We start from the raw sequence: 14,064 nt of genomic DNA on the forward strand, positions 1-14,064 counted from the left end.
AATTTTAAATTAAATTAGTTCTCATTGTGTTCATTTAATCCCTGCCTTATTATGAGTTCCAGGCGTTAAAGGAGCATGTAGCCTATAGATTAAATTCTGTGGATTCCTAAGTGGAACATACCCTTCCCTCAGGAAACCTGGCGAAATCGTGATGTGATTGAACCGTTTTGTGAAAAATGTCCGTCAGAGAACTTATGCAGGTGGACATGAGAAACGTTGCTCTGTCTCTAAAGAGGTCAGGATGTTCTGCCTACCTTCCTAGGAAATTGACAAAAGGCTCATTCAAACTTCAGACTTCTTGCATTCTTCCTTTCCAAGAAAGGAAATATTGTTATGTGTAAAATTTAACCATAGTGTCTCCCTCTTTTGGGGAAAAAAAAAACCCTTGTGGATCTCCTTGGTCAAATGATTTCTTTCCCTGGAAGCAGTGTGATTCATATCAAAAGTCCCCAAAGGAAGTGGGATGGCTCATTGGAGGGTGTTCTTCCTGTCAGTGGGTTCTCTCTCTGTTCAGTAGCTACCATTTGGTAGAAAGGGCTCTATCATGTGTTGGGGGGGGGCGAGGGCCGGGGGTGGGGGGCACACGTTCATGTGCTTTAGCTCTTGGGTGATGCCAGCACATTCTTTCTGTTGGTGGACCCTTTCCATGTGCTGGAGGTGAAGAGCTGGGACTGAAGCCTAGAAGTGACTGCTCGTGTTTGTTCTTTTCAGTAGGTGATGTGCAGATTTCATGCTACCACATACTCTGCAGCCTCTACTCCCTTGGGACCGGAAAGAACATCTACGTTGAAAGGTAATTAGTGAACAGAAGAGGATGACACATTTCAGGGCTTAGAAAAATGTTACTTACGGGCTTGAAACCCTTAGTAACATCTTTTTAATACGGCAAAGTCAAAATGCTCACTGAAACAGGATGGAGATTTTGAGCCCAGGCCATTCAGTGTTTATGGCTATATTAAGAAACATGGGAAGGCTTTTGAGATTTATGACCTCTGTGAAGATTTGTTAAAAAAGAGAACCACAGGCCAAAATTGGTATTAATTGGGCCAAGCCAAAGCACCAAAAAGGGCTTACTGCCTAACCTAATTGCAATTTCAACGTCCCACAGAAATATATATCTTAACTTGTAAGTCAGGAGTTTCTTTTTTTCTTTTTTTTTTTTTTTTCATTTTTGATTATTCAGTTTATTCATCTATAAATGAGAAAGATCCTTACAGTTTTGCTTTTAAATAACAGAATACATGGAGTGTCCTTAGACCGCCTACGGTCAGGTAGGGTCCGCCCTCTACTATGGAGGCCAGGAGGTAAGGTATGTGTCCACAGCCTCTTGGCAATTTGTTATGACTGACAAGCCTCAATTTGTTCTACTTTGGTAGTTAGGGTTATCCACCCGAGTTCGAGACGCATATGCTGTTTTCAGTCCTCTGGCTCTGAAATACTCTGCCACAGCTCATCAGTAGCGTGCATTGTTTGTGCCTTTACTGTCTTCACCCCTGCGTACAGTTTTCTTAGGCAGCTCAGCATTCCAGGGTGTACCAAGAGAGGGGTTTAAACCTCTCTTGCCACCCTTTTGTAAGTCAGGAATTTCTGATAGGTGCCAATGAGGTAATCAGTCACAGGGGCCCTCTCCATACCCTAAAGGAAGATGAGGTAAACTGTGTGGTAAGACCCCTTCTCTTCCCCTTAAGGGAAAGTTTCTAGCCTGGAACAGTCTTTTTTTTTTTTTTTTTGCTTCTAACTTTGTTGTCCCATCCTTCTTCCTTCTTATAAAAACTCTCCATTTTGTACCATCTCCTCCAAGCACCCCCCAGCACTTGCTAGCTAGGATGTTGCTAGCTAGGATGATTCACTTAAGCCAAGGAGATCTTCAGATTTACTCAGTTGAATTCTGTTTGTTTTTGGTTTTGGGTTTTTTTTTTTTTTGTAACAGATAGCTAGTCAGTGTATGTGACTGGAGACGCAATAGTGTATAGCCAAGCTAAATCATGTGCTAGTGACCAAAAAACATTGAAGAAATGTCTCTTTCTTCATACTCACAGCTTCCAAATAGCTTCCAGAGTTCCTGTGGTTAAAGCTTGCAGAAAAGCTCAAGGGACAGGAGGCTGTTACTTTCGTGTTGAATGAGTTTCTCTGTGATACAACCGTGGACCTTTACTGTTCACGGCTGCCAGATTAGCTATACTTTTAAACAAGGGCACATTTTGGTAGCAGAAATGCTATTCAGAAATCTTGAACAAGCTGATCTGCAGAGATGCTGGGGTTCCAGCTTTGCTTGCCCAAATATGCCCAGAGCAGTGGAGGCCTTTGGTGACCCCCTGGTTTTTAGCATTAAATGCTCCGTGTTGTGTTGTTCCGTTTCAATCCACGGAGATTAGAAGCATCAACACAGTATTAACCAAATTCTCGACTTAGTCTTATCCTTAGAAGACTTTTTTCCTTTCAAACATGCTCTGTCACATCATGCACTAGTGACAAAAAAAAAAAAAAATGTTGAAGAAATGTCTATCTTCATAATCACAGCTTTCTTTTTTTTTTTAATTTTTTTTTAATGTTTATTCATTCTTGAGAGAGCATGAGTGGGGGGTGGAACAGAGAGAGAGAGAGAGAGAGAGAGAGAGAGAGAGAGAGAGAGAGAGAGAGAGAAAGACACAGAATCCGAAGCAGGCTCCGAGGTTTCAGCACAGAGCCCAACGTGGGGCTTAAACCCACAAACCGTGAGATCATGACCTGAGCTGTATTTGGACGCTCAACCGACCGAGCCACCCAGGTGCCCTAAGATCACAGCTTTCAAATAGAGTCCAGAGTTCAAGAAATTAATTGAAGAACTAACAACCACTTATTTTCATTATGATTTTCATCCCCAGTTACGTAGCTTTCCTTATGGATTTAGAGAAGACATGCATAGTTTTGTTAGTTAGGAATAAGACCTAGGAAGACAAAACTTTTAACTGTATTTTATATCTCATTAACAAGAGAATAAAAAAATACACTTAATACTGAATTTCACCTTAAGGAAGGTATCCTTAATTTCTTGTGTTGAGGATTTGTAAATATTTTCTCAATACTTTTTCTTACTCTCTCCAATGATATGTGTGTGCATACATACATCTGTCTGCATTCATGTTTCTTGGTACACCTTTTTGAAAAGCTTATGCATTATTCTCTTGCAAAAAGTCAACTCTGAAATGTCAGGCCAGAAAAAGGCTGCTTTTCATGATGTTTTATACTTGATCTGTTACAGTCTTACTGCATATCTGCTGGCTCCAGCATTGTGAATATCGGTGCCGGACTTTTATACTCCATGTTAGTAGAAGCCATTTCTAGAGGAAGACCCTAGATGAAAGTGGACCCCCTTCCTCTCAGCAGAGCAGCTGAGGAATTGAACATTTAAAATCCTAGAGTTGTGATGCCATCACTACGAATGACTGTTATTTACTTTCTTATATTGTGAAAGTAAGACATACTTGTTAAAAAAAATCGAACAGTACTGAGTATATAAAGGTAAAAGTCTACTGTTTTTCTTACCCCAGACCACCTCCCCTAATACACACGTACACGCACAGGTCACAGGTAAAATTTTTAGTGCATCCTGTAGACATAGGACTTTTGTGTAGTCATTTAATGTATAACACCTACTATGTACAGTAGCAGACTTGGGTCAGCAGCTACAGAACAGGTTACTTCTCACTCTTCCACTCTACTTCCCCGCCAGTGGCTTTTCCAGACTAGGAGCCCAGGTCACAGGAATGGCAAGTGGCATGTACACACTTCTTTCCTACTCTGCCCTGCATCACTCTGCAGTACGAACCTGGCCCAACACACCCAGCAGGTGTCCCAGGGCTTGCTCAACCCCTTAATCCTAATTGTTTCAAGCACAAGTTCATATTCTGGACTCCTCAGAATCCCCATATTTACTTCCAGAGACGTCTATACTCTGTTGTTAGTCCAGAAAGTATGTTTCAGTTTCAGTGTCCTCACCTGATTTGGTCCCTACTTTGTGACTTGACGTTAATCACACATTTTCTAATCTCAGCGTGGATTCAGATTTCTTCCCATTTCTCTGCCACCTTTTGCTGAAGTTTCCTTGGCTAATGAACGTGGCAGGGTTGCAAGGGAACCATTAAATATTTGGTTTCCAGCTATAGCTTGAGTGTACATTGTGGATGGAAGATTCTAGGCACCTCAGTGATAGTTTGATTGTAAAGAGGAAAAAGGCATTGAAACACAATAGAGACCTTTCTTTTCGAATAGTTTCTAATTGAGACAATATGAGGTCACTGACAAGCCGTCTTCAACAAATTTTCAGCAAAGGGCCAAGGCTCTTCTGCTTTTAACTGTGGAGAATATTTGCCTTCTTTGATGTGGAGATACTTTGACTAATCACAGAACATTGGAGGGGGGTTGGTCAAGAAAGGAAACTTGGAAATCAATTTAAGCATCGCATCTCCATTTTATTTCAAATGAAAACTGTGTTTTTTCCCTTCACACTTGAGAGAGATTTTTTCCTTCCTGCCCTTCCCCATTTGACCAGTTGGTTCTGACCAAACCCTGAACACCTTCCCTAAACCTCTGAGGAGACTAGTATTGCTGTTCTAGAACTGTGGCCTGCCTCCATGTTCTGTCCCTCTGCTACATATCATTTCCTCTCCTTAGCACCCTTGGGAACATACACGAAGGAACTTTCGAAACTGTAAAGCTCCAGATATGTGCAAGGCATAATTCTTATTACCGTGATAACTGTGGCTCTGCCTGGATCCCTAACAATAGACATTTGAGAGGCAAGATCTGGACCCATGGAAAATAAAATCAAGAGATTGACGAGGAGAGCCTGCAACTTAACAAATTAGAAAGTAACGAACATTGAAATACAAATTGCGCTCTGTTTAATCTGACACCATTGACCAAGTTCTATATGAAAAATACTGTACTGGGCAGTAAGAACTGAAGGGGAAAGGGAAAGTAGGTTCCATATCCAGTGAACAAATTCTTCAAGTATACCCTTTGGTTGCTCTGTAGATGCTTCCATAGCTCTTGCTCTGCTTGGTCCATACCCACCCTTCCCCCTGGGTGGGGGGGGCACTAATGACTAGAGAAGCATTATAACAGCAGGACTTTGCTCAGTCCCTCTAGGAGTCTGGGGGCCAAGGTCATTCACTCTGTTATTTCAAAGCCTGCAGCATTAATTGGCCAACTTCTGGGCTTTACGTTTACAGAACTTTTAACAGCTGACCCAGGAGACCTGGTGTTTATCCTCCCTGTTAGCTGAATGGCTAATTAGCATCATTGTGTGCCCTAGACTAGAAAATGCCCTGTTGTGAGCCTTGTTGAGGCTCAGGCTTGTCAGTAATTAATATCAGAGAACACAGGGAATGCATGTCCCCGAGGCAGCACAACACTGGAAAACTGTCTTTTGCCCCAAGGGTTCCTTTGCCAACAGGCTAACTTTCTAGAAATCTATTTTTGTGAGATCAGGACTTTTTTGATGAGAGAAAGAGAAAAGAGAAGAATGATGGGTCAAGTTATCACCGGGGCAGCTGAGGACCAGCTGTTTTCCGAGGTTCATCTTGCTGGGCCAAGTAGACTTTGTGCTCAGATTCGACTTTACCCCTTGTCATCCTGATGCTCGCCCAGATTTTCTTTCATCACCACTCTCCCTGTGGTGTTTCTTTCACCTTCATGGTTTGTCACCTTATGTCCTCCTCCTCCTCCTCGAAAGGCAAGACTGAGGAAATCGAGTATTTCTCCTCAGTGGCCACTGTGGTTGGTAGAAACAGTGAGGCTTTTAATTGAAAAGAACGGCCACCACTTGCATATCCTCATAGTTGATATACCCAGGCCCTCGCTCCCCTCAGTTATCACTCAGGGTGCTGGTCATTGAAGCCTGAAGGTAAAATGATGCCCTTCTTCTTGGGCCTGTCCACCATCTTGAGCTCAGCAAAGAAGAGAAATAATGGGGGAAGAAGTGGTAGTGAGAGGGAGTGCAGGCTGAGGGAAGAGGACTGCCCTGAGGCTTGCTCAGAAGTGAAGCGAAGCGCCCCACAGAGAAGCCCAGTTCTCACTCCCTCCCCTTCCAGCAGGGTTGTGGCCTCCCACTGGAGCCTGGCAGCTCCAGACACAGGACACAGAGGACCTGTTCTGTCTGAGGGCTGCTGTTCTGTCTCCAGAGCGGCCCTGGATGGGGGCATTTCACAGTCGGACCTCCAGCAAAAGGATAAGTCTGTGCCATCACCTAAAGTGATTGCCTGACTGAGGACATTCTTGCTTGCTTGCGGGAGGCTGACTTTAAAGTTACCTGCTCAAACACTTCGGAGCTAATAAGCAAGCTGTCAGGTAATCCCCTAAAAGCTGAGCCTAAGAAGAAGGTAGAAGACAAGGATTAAAACCACATATATTGTCTTTTAAGTTAATCAAAGGATGACTTTTTTCCCTAAGTTTGGTAACTGGATGGAAGTTGGAGGGTGGGTTCCAAGACTGCTTTCTCCCCTTCACTCACCCACCCTCCCCCTCCTCTCTCTCTTCCCTTCTCCCTCCAGTCCAACAGGTTCCCCATTGCATCTAGGCAGTTCTTGGCCCCTCACGCTTGCCCCTTGCAGACTCTGACTGTACCCCAGATAGCCATGACAAGTTATTTTTTTTATGAACAATTAAGATCACATTTTTAATCCAATAATCCAATTCAAGTGGGTCTCTTTCTCTGCTTTAATTAGTTGGTCCTAATTCTAATAATCAGACCATAAATATATGTTATTTTATCACATTGCTTTAGGTTCTAAGGAGAAGGACTTTCACTATCTGGAAGACAAAGGTTAAGGTTCAAACTATGTGGCTTACTCCTCAGTGAGCAATGGTTTCCCTAACCATCCCCCACCCCATAGTAAATGCTTGTTGTACTCATCCGGAGAGCCTACACTTTTGACATTCTGGCTTCTTGGTGCTGTTGGAATTGTCGGCTGTTATCACAGTCAAGGGCAATTAACATGGCCTTCGATTCTGGTTTTGTTGGGGAGCTGAAGGGAACCCTGAGCTGAATGCCTTTCTGTTTCCACAGAACTGCAATAGTGCGGGGTTAGCATTTGCCCCTGACTCCAAGTGCACCCTCTCTAGCTGACAGTTTTCCCCCATGATGGTTCTAGAACCTCCCCCAAGATACAGATGGATAACTTCAGCTCCCAGGGATTCTGCTAGTGGGCTTCATATACACAGCATCAGCGCTCACTTTGGTCAGATGCAAAGGAAGGCAAACAAGATACGTTGGAGCACTGTAAGCCCCATCCAATCCTTAATTAAAGACCTATTGTCTGCATCTCCCACTAATTATCTGTGTCATGGTCTAACAAAGGATTCATAGTATTACTTTGTTTGAAGAAATATTTCAAATTTTCTCCTTATTTGGGAACTGACATCACATGTGTAACTCACATAACAGGTTTGTAGTCTGACTGTCATCCAATGCCAGTAATTGACAGAAGATACTGACGACTAAAAAACAGATGGTCCTGGTCTCTCATTCATTAGAAAGCAATAGGTGTCTGTGCCCATACAGGACCCTTCAAGACAGCACTGTAACTGTATTGTCTCACTAGCAGGACCTGCAAGGCTAGCCAGGACAACTCCAAGACTAAGCCCAGGCCTGGGAAAGGGAAGCACTATCTCAGTACCAGCCCTGCTTTGACCAGCCAGTGGCTAGTTCTCATCACTTAGGCTTGCAGACTTGGTTAGCAGGCAGGCAAGGGCAAGTTCTTTCAGTTGGAGAACTAGAAATCTGAACAAGGAATCCTAAGCACTTTTTGTTTGGGTGCTTGTTTCACAGAAAGACTTGAGACCCAGAGCTTTATACATGGTGGACCCTCACATATTTGTATAGAGTATTTGTGAGAAGGAACAGGTATTAGAGGTCTCTCCTCTAAATCAAGCAATGAGCTTTAGGATCTGACGTTTCTCTTGCAAAGCAGGTTTTTCTTTTGTGTCTTATTGTTGCTTTTGGCCCATTGTCTACTGTTCCTTCTGCTGGACACTGGCTCCATCCAAAGCAGGGAATAGACACAGAGAACTTACACAGATGATTTCAAAACATTCTGAGTACAAAGAGAGGATCAAATTCAGCTTGGATGCCTGCAAAACTTGGTCTCAGAAATGCTGGGAGAGAAGAACAAAGCTACATAGTGTGTTATTATATTGCCTCAGCCACTTAAGAACCAGTTTCCAGGTGGTGAGACTATGCCATTGATCGGTGTCCAGAGAAAGATGGGGAGGGAAAAGTGTATGTAATCTTGCTGACCCCAGGACCCAAGGATGTCCAGTAGAGTAATCTATGAGACATCTTGGGAAAGGGGCCTGGCCCACAGTGCATGGGGCCAGCATATGGTGGTACCACTTCTAAATGGACTTCTTTGTTTCCAGGCAACGTCCTGCCCTTGGAGAATGTCTGGCCTCACTGGCAGCTGCCATACCGGTGGCATTCTTGGAGCCCACTCTTAACCGCTACAATCCACTCTCAGTCTTCAACACCAAAACCCCCAGAGAGAGGTCTAGTAAGTATCATCCCTCAGGGGTCATCAATCCATATGTTGAGAGGAGAGCATCCAAGAAGGAAGGCCACCCAGGCAGGGAACAGCAGCCTTGTAGAACTTTGGGGTTATGTGGTCTGAGAGGAGAGAGGAGGTCAAAGACATGTGGCATGTCTCCATCTTACTAGAAAAATGGGCTTGGGCAAGTACGTATAACAAAGTACGCTGGACTTTGGCTTCCTCTTCCATACAATGTGGTTGGATTCTAAATCCCTTCCATCCTAAAACCTTAGGCTTTCTAGTCTACCCTGGGTCTCAAGTGCCCTTCTGCACCTGGGGATATGACCACTTTATCACGGTTCCTCTCCAGATCCTCATCAGAAGAAGCATATGTGCACTAGTAACCTAATTATACTTTCCAAGTCCAGGGAGAGGCTGTGTTTCTAAAGAGGATGACCCCATGCTATCTATCATCATAGAAAATCATAGAAAAACACCAGAGGGGATTGAGATTGTACAAGAAAGAGAAATTAACGGGAATACTGACACACTAAGTTCTAGAACAGCGGTAGGCAAACTATGGCTATGGGCCTAATCTGGCCCTGCTGCCTATTGTTGTAAATAGTGTTTTAATGGGACATGCTCACACCTCATTTACATACTGTCTGTGGCCACTTTAGCACCATGTGGGGGAGAGGAAAATAATTTTTTCTCTATTCTTTTTTTTTTTTTTTTTTAATGTTTATTTTTGAGAGAGACAGAACACGAGAGGGGGTGGGCAGAGTGAAAGGGAAACACAGGTTCTGAGCTGTCAGCACAAAGCCGCATGTGGTGGTCAAACTCATGAGCAGTGAGATCATGACCTGAGCCGAAGTTGCATGCTCAACCGACCCAGCCACCCAGGTGCCCCTCTATTCTTTATTAAAAAAATTTTTTTAATGTTTATTTGTGAGCAAGACAGAGCATGAGTGGCGGAGGGGCAGAGAGAGAGGGACACACAGAATCTGAAGCAGGCTCCAGGCGCTGAGCTGTCAGCACAGAGCCTGACGCAGGACTTGAACCCACAAACTGTGAGATCACAACCTGAGCCCAAGTCGAATGCTCAAGCAACTAAGCCACCCAGGCACCCCATTTTCACTCTACTGTTAATTGTTCTTGGCTGAGGCCCCCACCCATAAAACAGAGATTAACAGGAGAAAAAAAATTAATTATATATATACGAGTACTTACAGGAGCCCCACAAAGACATGAGACTCCAAATGCAGCCAAACAATTGAGAATTATAGACACCCCATTCAGAGCTAAGGAAAGGGATAGGGCTCTGGGAGTTCAAAAGGAGGAAGACAATTCATAGAAAGGGAAAAAGTAGAAACATTTGGTAAACGTGTGCCCTGCCCTGTAGTTGAGTCTCTCAGATGAAAAGGTGATCTCTGGTAAATAGCTCACTTCCTGGTACACGCCCCCATTCTAATGTAAATTTCCTTTATAAAATTTAGATTTCTCTTACACAAGGATAACTTCTCTCTTTTCAGAGCTTCTTCCTGTGTTTGTAGATTCTTAAAAAAAATCAGCCCAAACAATCCTTATGCCAAAGAGGCATATTTTTGAGTGGCACATTCTGCTTCAGTTCAACCATAGGCGCAGAGTTAACTCATAGTGGAAAAAACTGTCTGGCTTGCAGATATTTACTATCCGGCCCTTTACAGAAAAAGTTCCCCACCTCCCACCCCCCCATATTCTAAAACACCCTGAAACTGGAATCCAAGGCAGGTTATACACCTGCTGCTGGGGAGTTAGGATCGAGAGTCCTCATATATGGATGAACTGTGATCCTACTAGAAGTCAGTGGAATAGAACAAAGGAACTCCAAGGGAGCTTGAATGAAACTTGGACTCCAACTAGAAAGAACTATGATAATTTGATGTAACATGAAGCAAAAATTACCACACCTATGGTCCTAATCAATATTGCTGAAGAAAAAAACATAGCCATTTCAGACCAGAGCCTATCTTATTAAGAACCAATATTTTCTTAAAATATTGATTTACAGTATCAGTAGATGACTAAACTGTGTAGCAATTCATCATAGTCAAGCCCCCTTTTCAAACTGATATGAGATCCTGAGGAAGAGAGTTTGGAGAGTAAGCATTCATGTTACACTCCTTTGTCACTCTCTTCTCTGCATGTAAGAATACAGAGTACTAAGCCACAGTGGCTTTATTCCCACTTGTTCTTGATACTTCAGATAAAAGAAGCACATCGTCCCCAGAAATGACAACCAGGCCAGTTTAGACAAGGCCACTTAATAAAGTTCTGGTCCTGAGCTAGAATACAGGGGAGAGGAGTGTTCCCAGATTGAGTCAAGAGAAAACCTTGCCCAGATGCTTCAGCTTGCCAAAGTCTCATGTGAAATCTCTAATTTCCCAACCCTCTCAGCCTCACCTTACCCTTTTTCCCCTTTCTAAGACTAGCAAAAATAGATCTCTAACCTTGTTTTTCTCCACCCTCTGCTGATACCAAATGAGTCACATCTTGCAGCTAACATAGGAGCTCAACCACTAAGCAGGCTTTGGTAATGTTGAGAAAGAGCTGTGACCTCTGTAGGCAGGTGCCAGGTAAAGTGTTCCTCCCCGGCTCCAAAGGGATATGGGCCCACTCATGAGAGTGCTAGGTGTTTGATCTGCCCCAACTGTGATTCAGGAAGTCCTGTGTCTCTGTTTGACCAGGGTGTAGAGCTATGCCTCGGGAAATAGGCCTTCTCCGCTCTTCAGCTCATAGACGTACAGTAGAGGGTAAAATCAGAACTTGACAAAGATGGGGGAAACCCTGAATGGGCTCTGGTAAGCAAGGGAATGACTCTGTCCCGTTGTTCTTCTCAAGGGCAATTAGAAACCTGTTCCTTCTTATTTTATTTATTTTATTTTTTTTTTTTTCAACTTTTTTTTTTTTTTTTTAATTTATTTTTTGGACAGAGAGAGAGACAGAGCATGAACGGGGGAGGGGCAGAGAGAGAGGGAGACACAGAATCGGAAACAGGCTCCAGGCTCCGAGCCATCAGCCCAGAGTCTGACGCGGGGCTCGAACTCACGGACCGCGAGGTCATGACCTGGCTGAAGTCGGACGCTTAACCGACTGCGCCACCCAGGCGCCCCTCCTTCTTATTTTAAATACTTGACCTTTATTTAGTAAGACATATCCATAAATAAAAAATAAATATAAATCATTGCATACTCCACAGGGAGAAAAAGAGAGAAGGGTGTGATTAGAGATGACACAGTTTTTCATCCATCAGTGACACACTGTGGGATGTGTCCCAGTCCCCTGAGTCCATGTTTTCCATCATTCAGTTAATCAACAGAGGGAATGCTGACCAGTGCGGCTCTTGAAAAGTAGAGCATACATGAATATGTATTCTGGGATAATCAGGTTAGCCTGGAGCGAGAGAATGACTGAAGGCTTGATGGACCCTAAGAAAGCAGACTTCATTCATTATACAAAGTGAGTGGCCCCGAGGGACCAAGGTGGGGGAGGAATGTATAGGGTGACAAACGATGTGAGCCTTTGGTTTAGAAATATGAGCTGATTTTTCAAGGCTTCAGTCAATGGGACATCTCTATTGATGGACAGTTGGTGTTTTGCCAGCACTTCCTCATATTAGTAACTCTTCTGTAAGACCCTGGAGCATTTTCTGATTCATCCAGAAATTAAGATAGGCCTAGAAAAGGTGAATACTAGTATCTTCTAGGTATTCAAAGTTAGATAAACCTTTGGTTATGGGCGGCAGTGGTCCATTAATCAGATTATCAAACAAGATACCCTAGTCACCAGCCAGTTTATTTCCATGCCCTTATTGGAGCAGTCGTCCAGAGAGAGCGGTGGCCCAGGTCCCGTGTGAGATGTCTGTTTACACAAAGAGGTGGTGCTCTCCCATGCCGCCTTATGAAAGAGCTGCCTGGTGGAGAAAATCTGACTTGAGAAGCTAACTCAGAATGCTTAGTAAAACAAAGATTGCTGGATGCTACCCCTAAAGTTTCTAACTCAGGAGATCGGGACTGACAAGTTTCCAGATGCTGCTGGTGGGACAACCCCACTTTGAGAACCACTGATCTAGAGATGAAAGGGAAGTATATTCTAATGATAACTCCAACAGTCTCGTGCCTGATTCTTTTTTTCCTAAGTTTATTTATTCATTTTGAGAGAGACAAAGACGGTGTGGGTTGGGAGGGGCAGAGAGAGAGGAAGACGGAGAATCCCAAGCATGCTCCAGGCTGTCGACACGGAACCCAATGTGGGCTTGAACTCACAAACCGTGAGGTCATGACCTGAGCCAAAACCAAGAGTCAGTCGGACACTTGGCCAACTGAGCCACCCAGGCACCCCTTGTGTCTGATTCTAATAGGACCGAGCCGAGGCTGTTTTTCAGCAGCGTTCATTCTTTGGGTTTGTTATGTGGCATTAGGAGTATAAAACACCATCTGAGTCAGAAACGTTTCTTTCACTCAAGGGCCAATTACATATAAATAACTTTTAAAGGTCATTATAATGATGCCAGTGCAGCACCCTCAAGCAACTCTTTTCTTAGGTAGGGGAAGAAAGTGTCCATGGTGATGTATTGTCTGTGTGACATTTAAACACAAACCCTGAGCTGCCTTAATTATAATGTTACGGCCAATAGTTGTAAACTTCACTTGCATCTGTGGCAGTTGGCACTGTTCTACGTGCAGAGTTTCAAGATAAAAAGCTTGACTTCCCGGTCTCTAACTTCTTGTGTATATAAAATTACAACTTGACTTCCCGGTCTCTAACTTCTTGTATGTGTAAAATTACTTTGTGAGGCTCCTCCAGACCCCCATGTTGATGTCGCCCCTGGTGGCTGTTCTGCTGCAGTGTCCACAGACTAGACTTCTTCTCTGCACATGACCACCACTGGCAGTAAGCCATGTCTGACCCTTATAATTCCCTTCCCTTGCAAATCACAGGAGTGTCACATTCTCTGGCTCTCATGCTACTAATCCTTTTGAAGTGTCTGGATTTTTTTTTTAATTTTTTTAATTATTTATTTATTTATTTTGAGAGAGCGAGCAGGCAAGTGCAAGTGGGGGAGAGAGAGGCAGAGAGAGAGACAGAGAGAGGATCCCAAGCCGGCTCTGCACTGTCAGCACACAGCCCGACCCCAGGCTCCATCCCAGGAACCATGGGACCATGACCTGAGCCAAAATCAAGAGTCAGAGGCTTAACCACTGAGCCACCCAGGGGCCCAGAATTGTCTGGATTTTAAAGGACATTGGTCCCCTTAGGACTTTCAAGGAAGAGAGATGTTTAGCCACAGTGATAGCAGCAAAAAGTCGTCACTAAGCAAAGAGTGCTAGGAACTCATGGGGCCTCCTCCATAGCAGGGAGGCTCCTGCGTATCATTTGCTTTGCAACAGTCCATGCCATCCAATAGACTCACTTGTCTCAGGTGCAGATTTAGTGTCTCCAACGATGGCCAGCATTGTCCTATATCTCTGCTCCGAAAAGTACAATCAAGGAAGAAATCAAAACGGTTCCTTTCAAC

General features: G+C 43.9%; 1 protein-coding gene across 1 annotated transcript in view; it reads left to right on the forward strand.

Annotated features, from left to right (window-relative positions):
* Positions 1 to 14,064, forward strand: part of RYR3 (ryanodine receptor 3) — a 524,284-nt gene that overhangs the window by 438,574 nt on the left and 71,646 nt on the right. Inside the window, exons 64-65 of the mRNA XM_053889214.1 lie at positions 712 to 793; positions 8,401 to 8,531. Of these exons, the coding sequence (XP_053745189.1) occupies positions 712 to 793; positions 8,401 to 8,531 (213 nt within the window). The remainder of the gene's footprint in view (positions 1 to 711; positions 794 to 8,400; positions 8,532 to 14,064) is intronic.

This window comes from Panthera pardus, unplaced genomic scaffold, assembly GCF_024362965.1.
Source record: "Panthera pardus isolate Hobbes unplaced genomic scaffold, ASM2436296v1 HiC_scaffold_24, whole genome shotgun sequence".
NCBI lineage: Eukaryota > Metazoa > Chordata > Mammalia > Carnivora > Felidae > Panthera > Panthera pardus.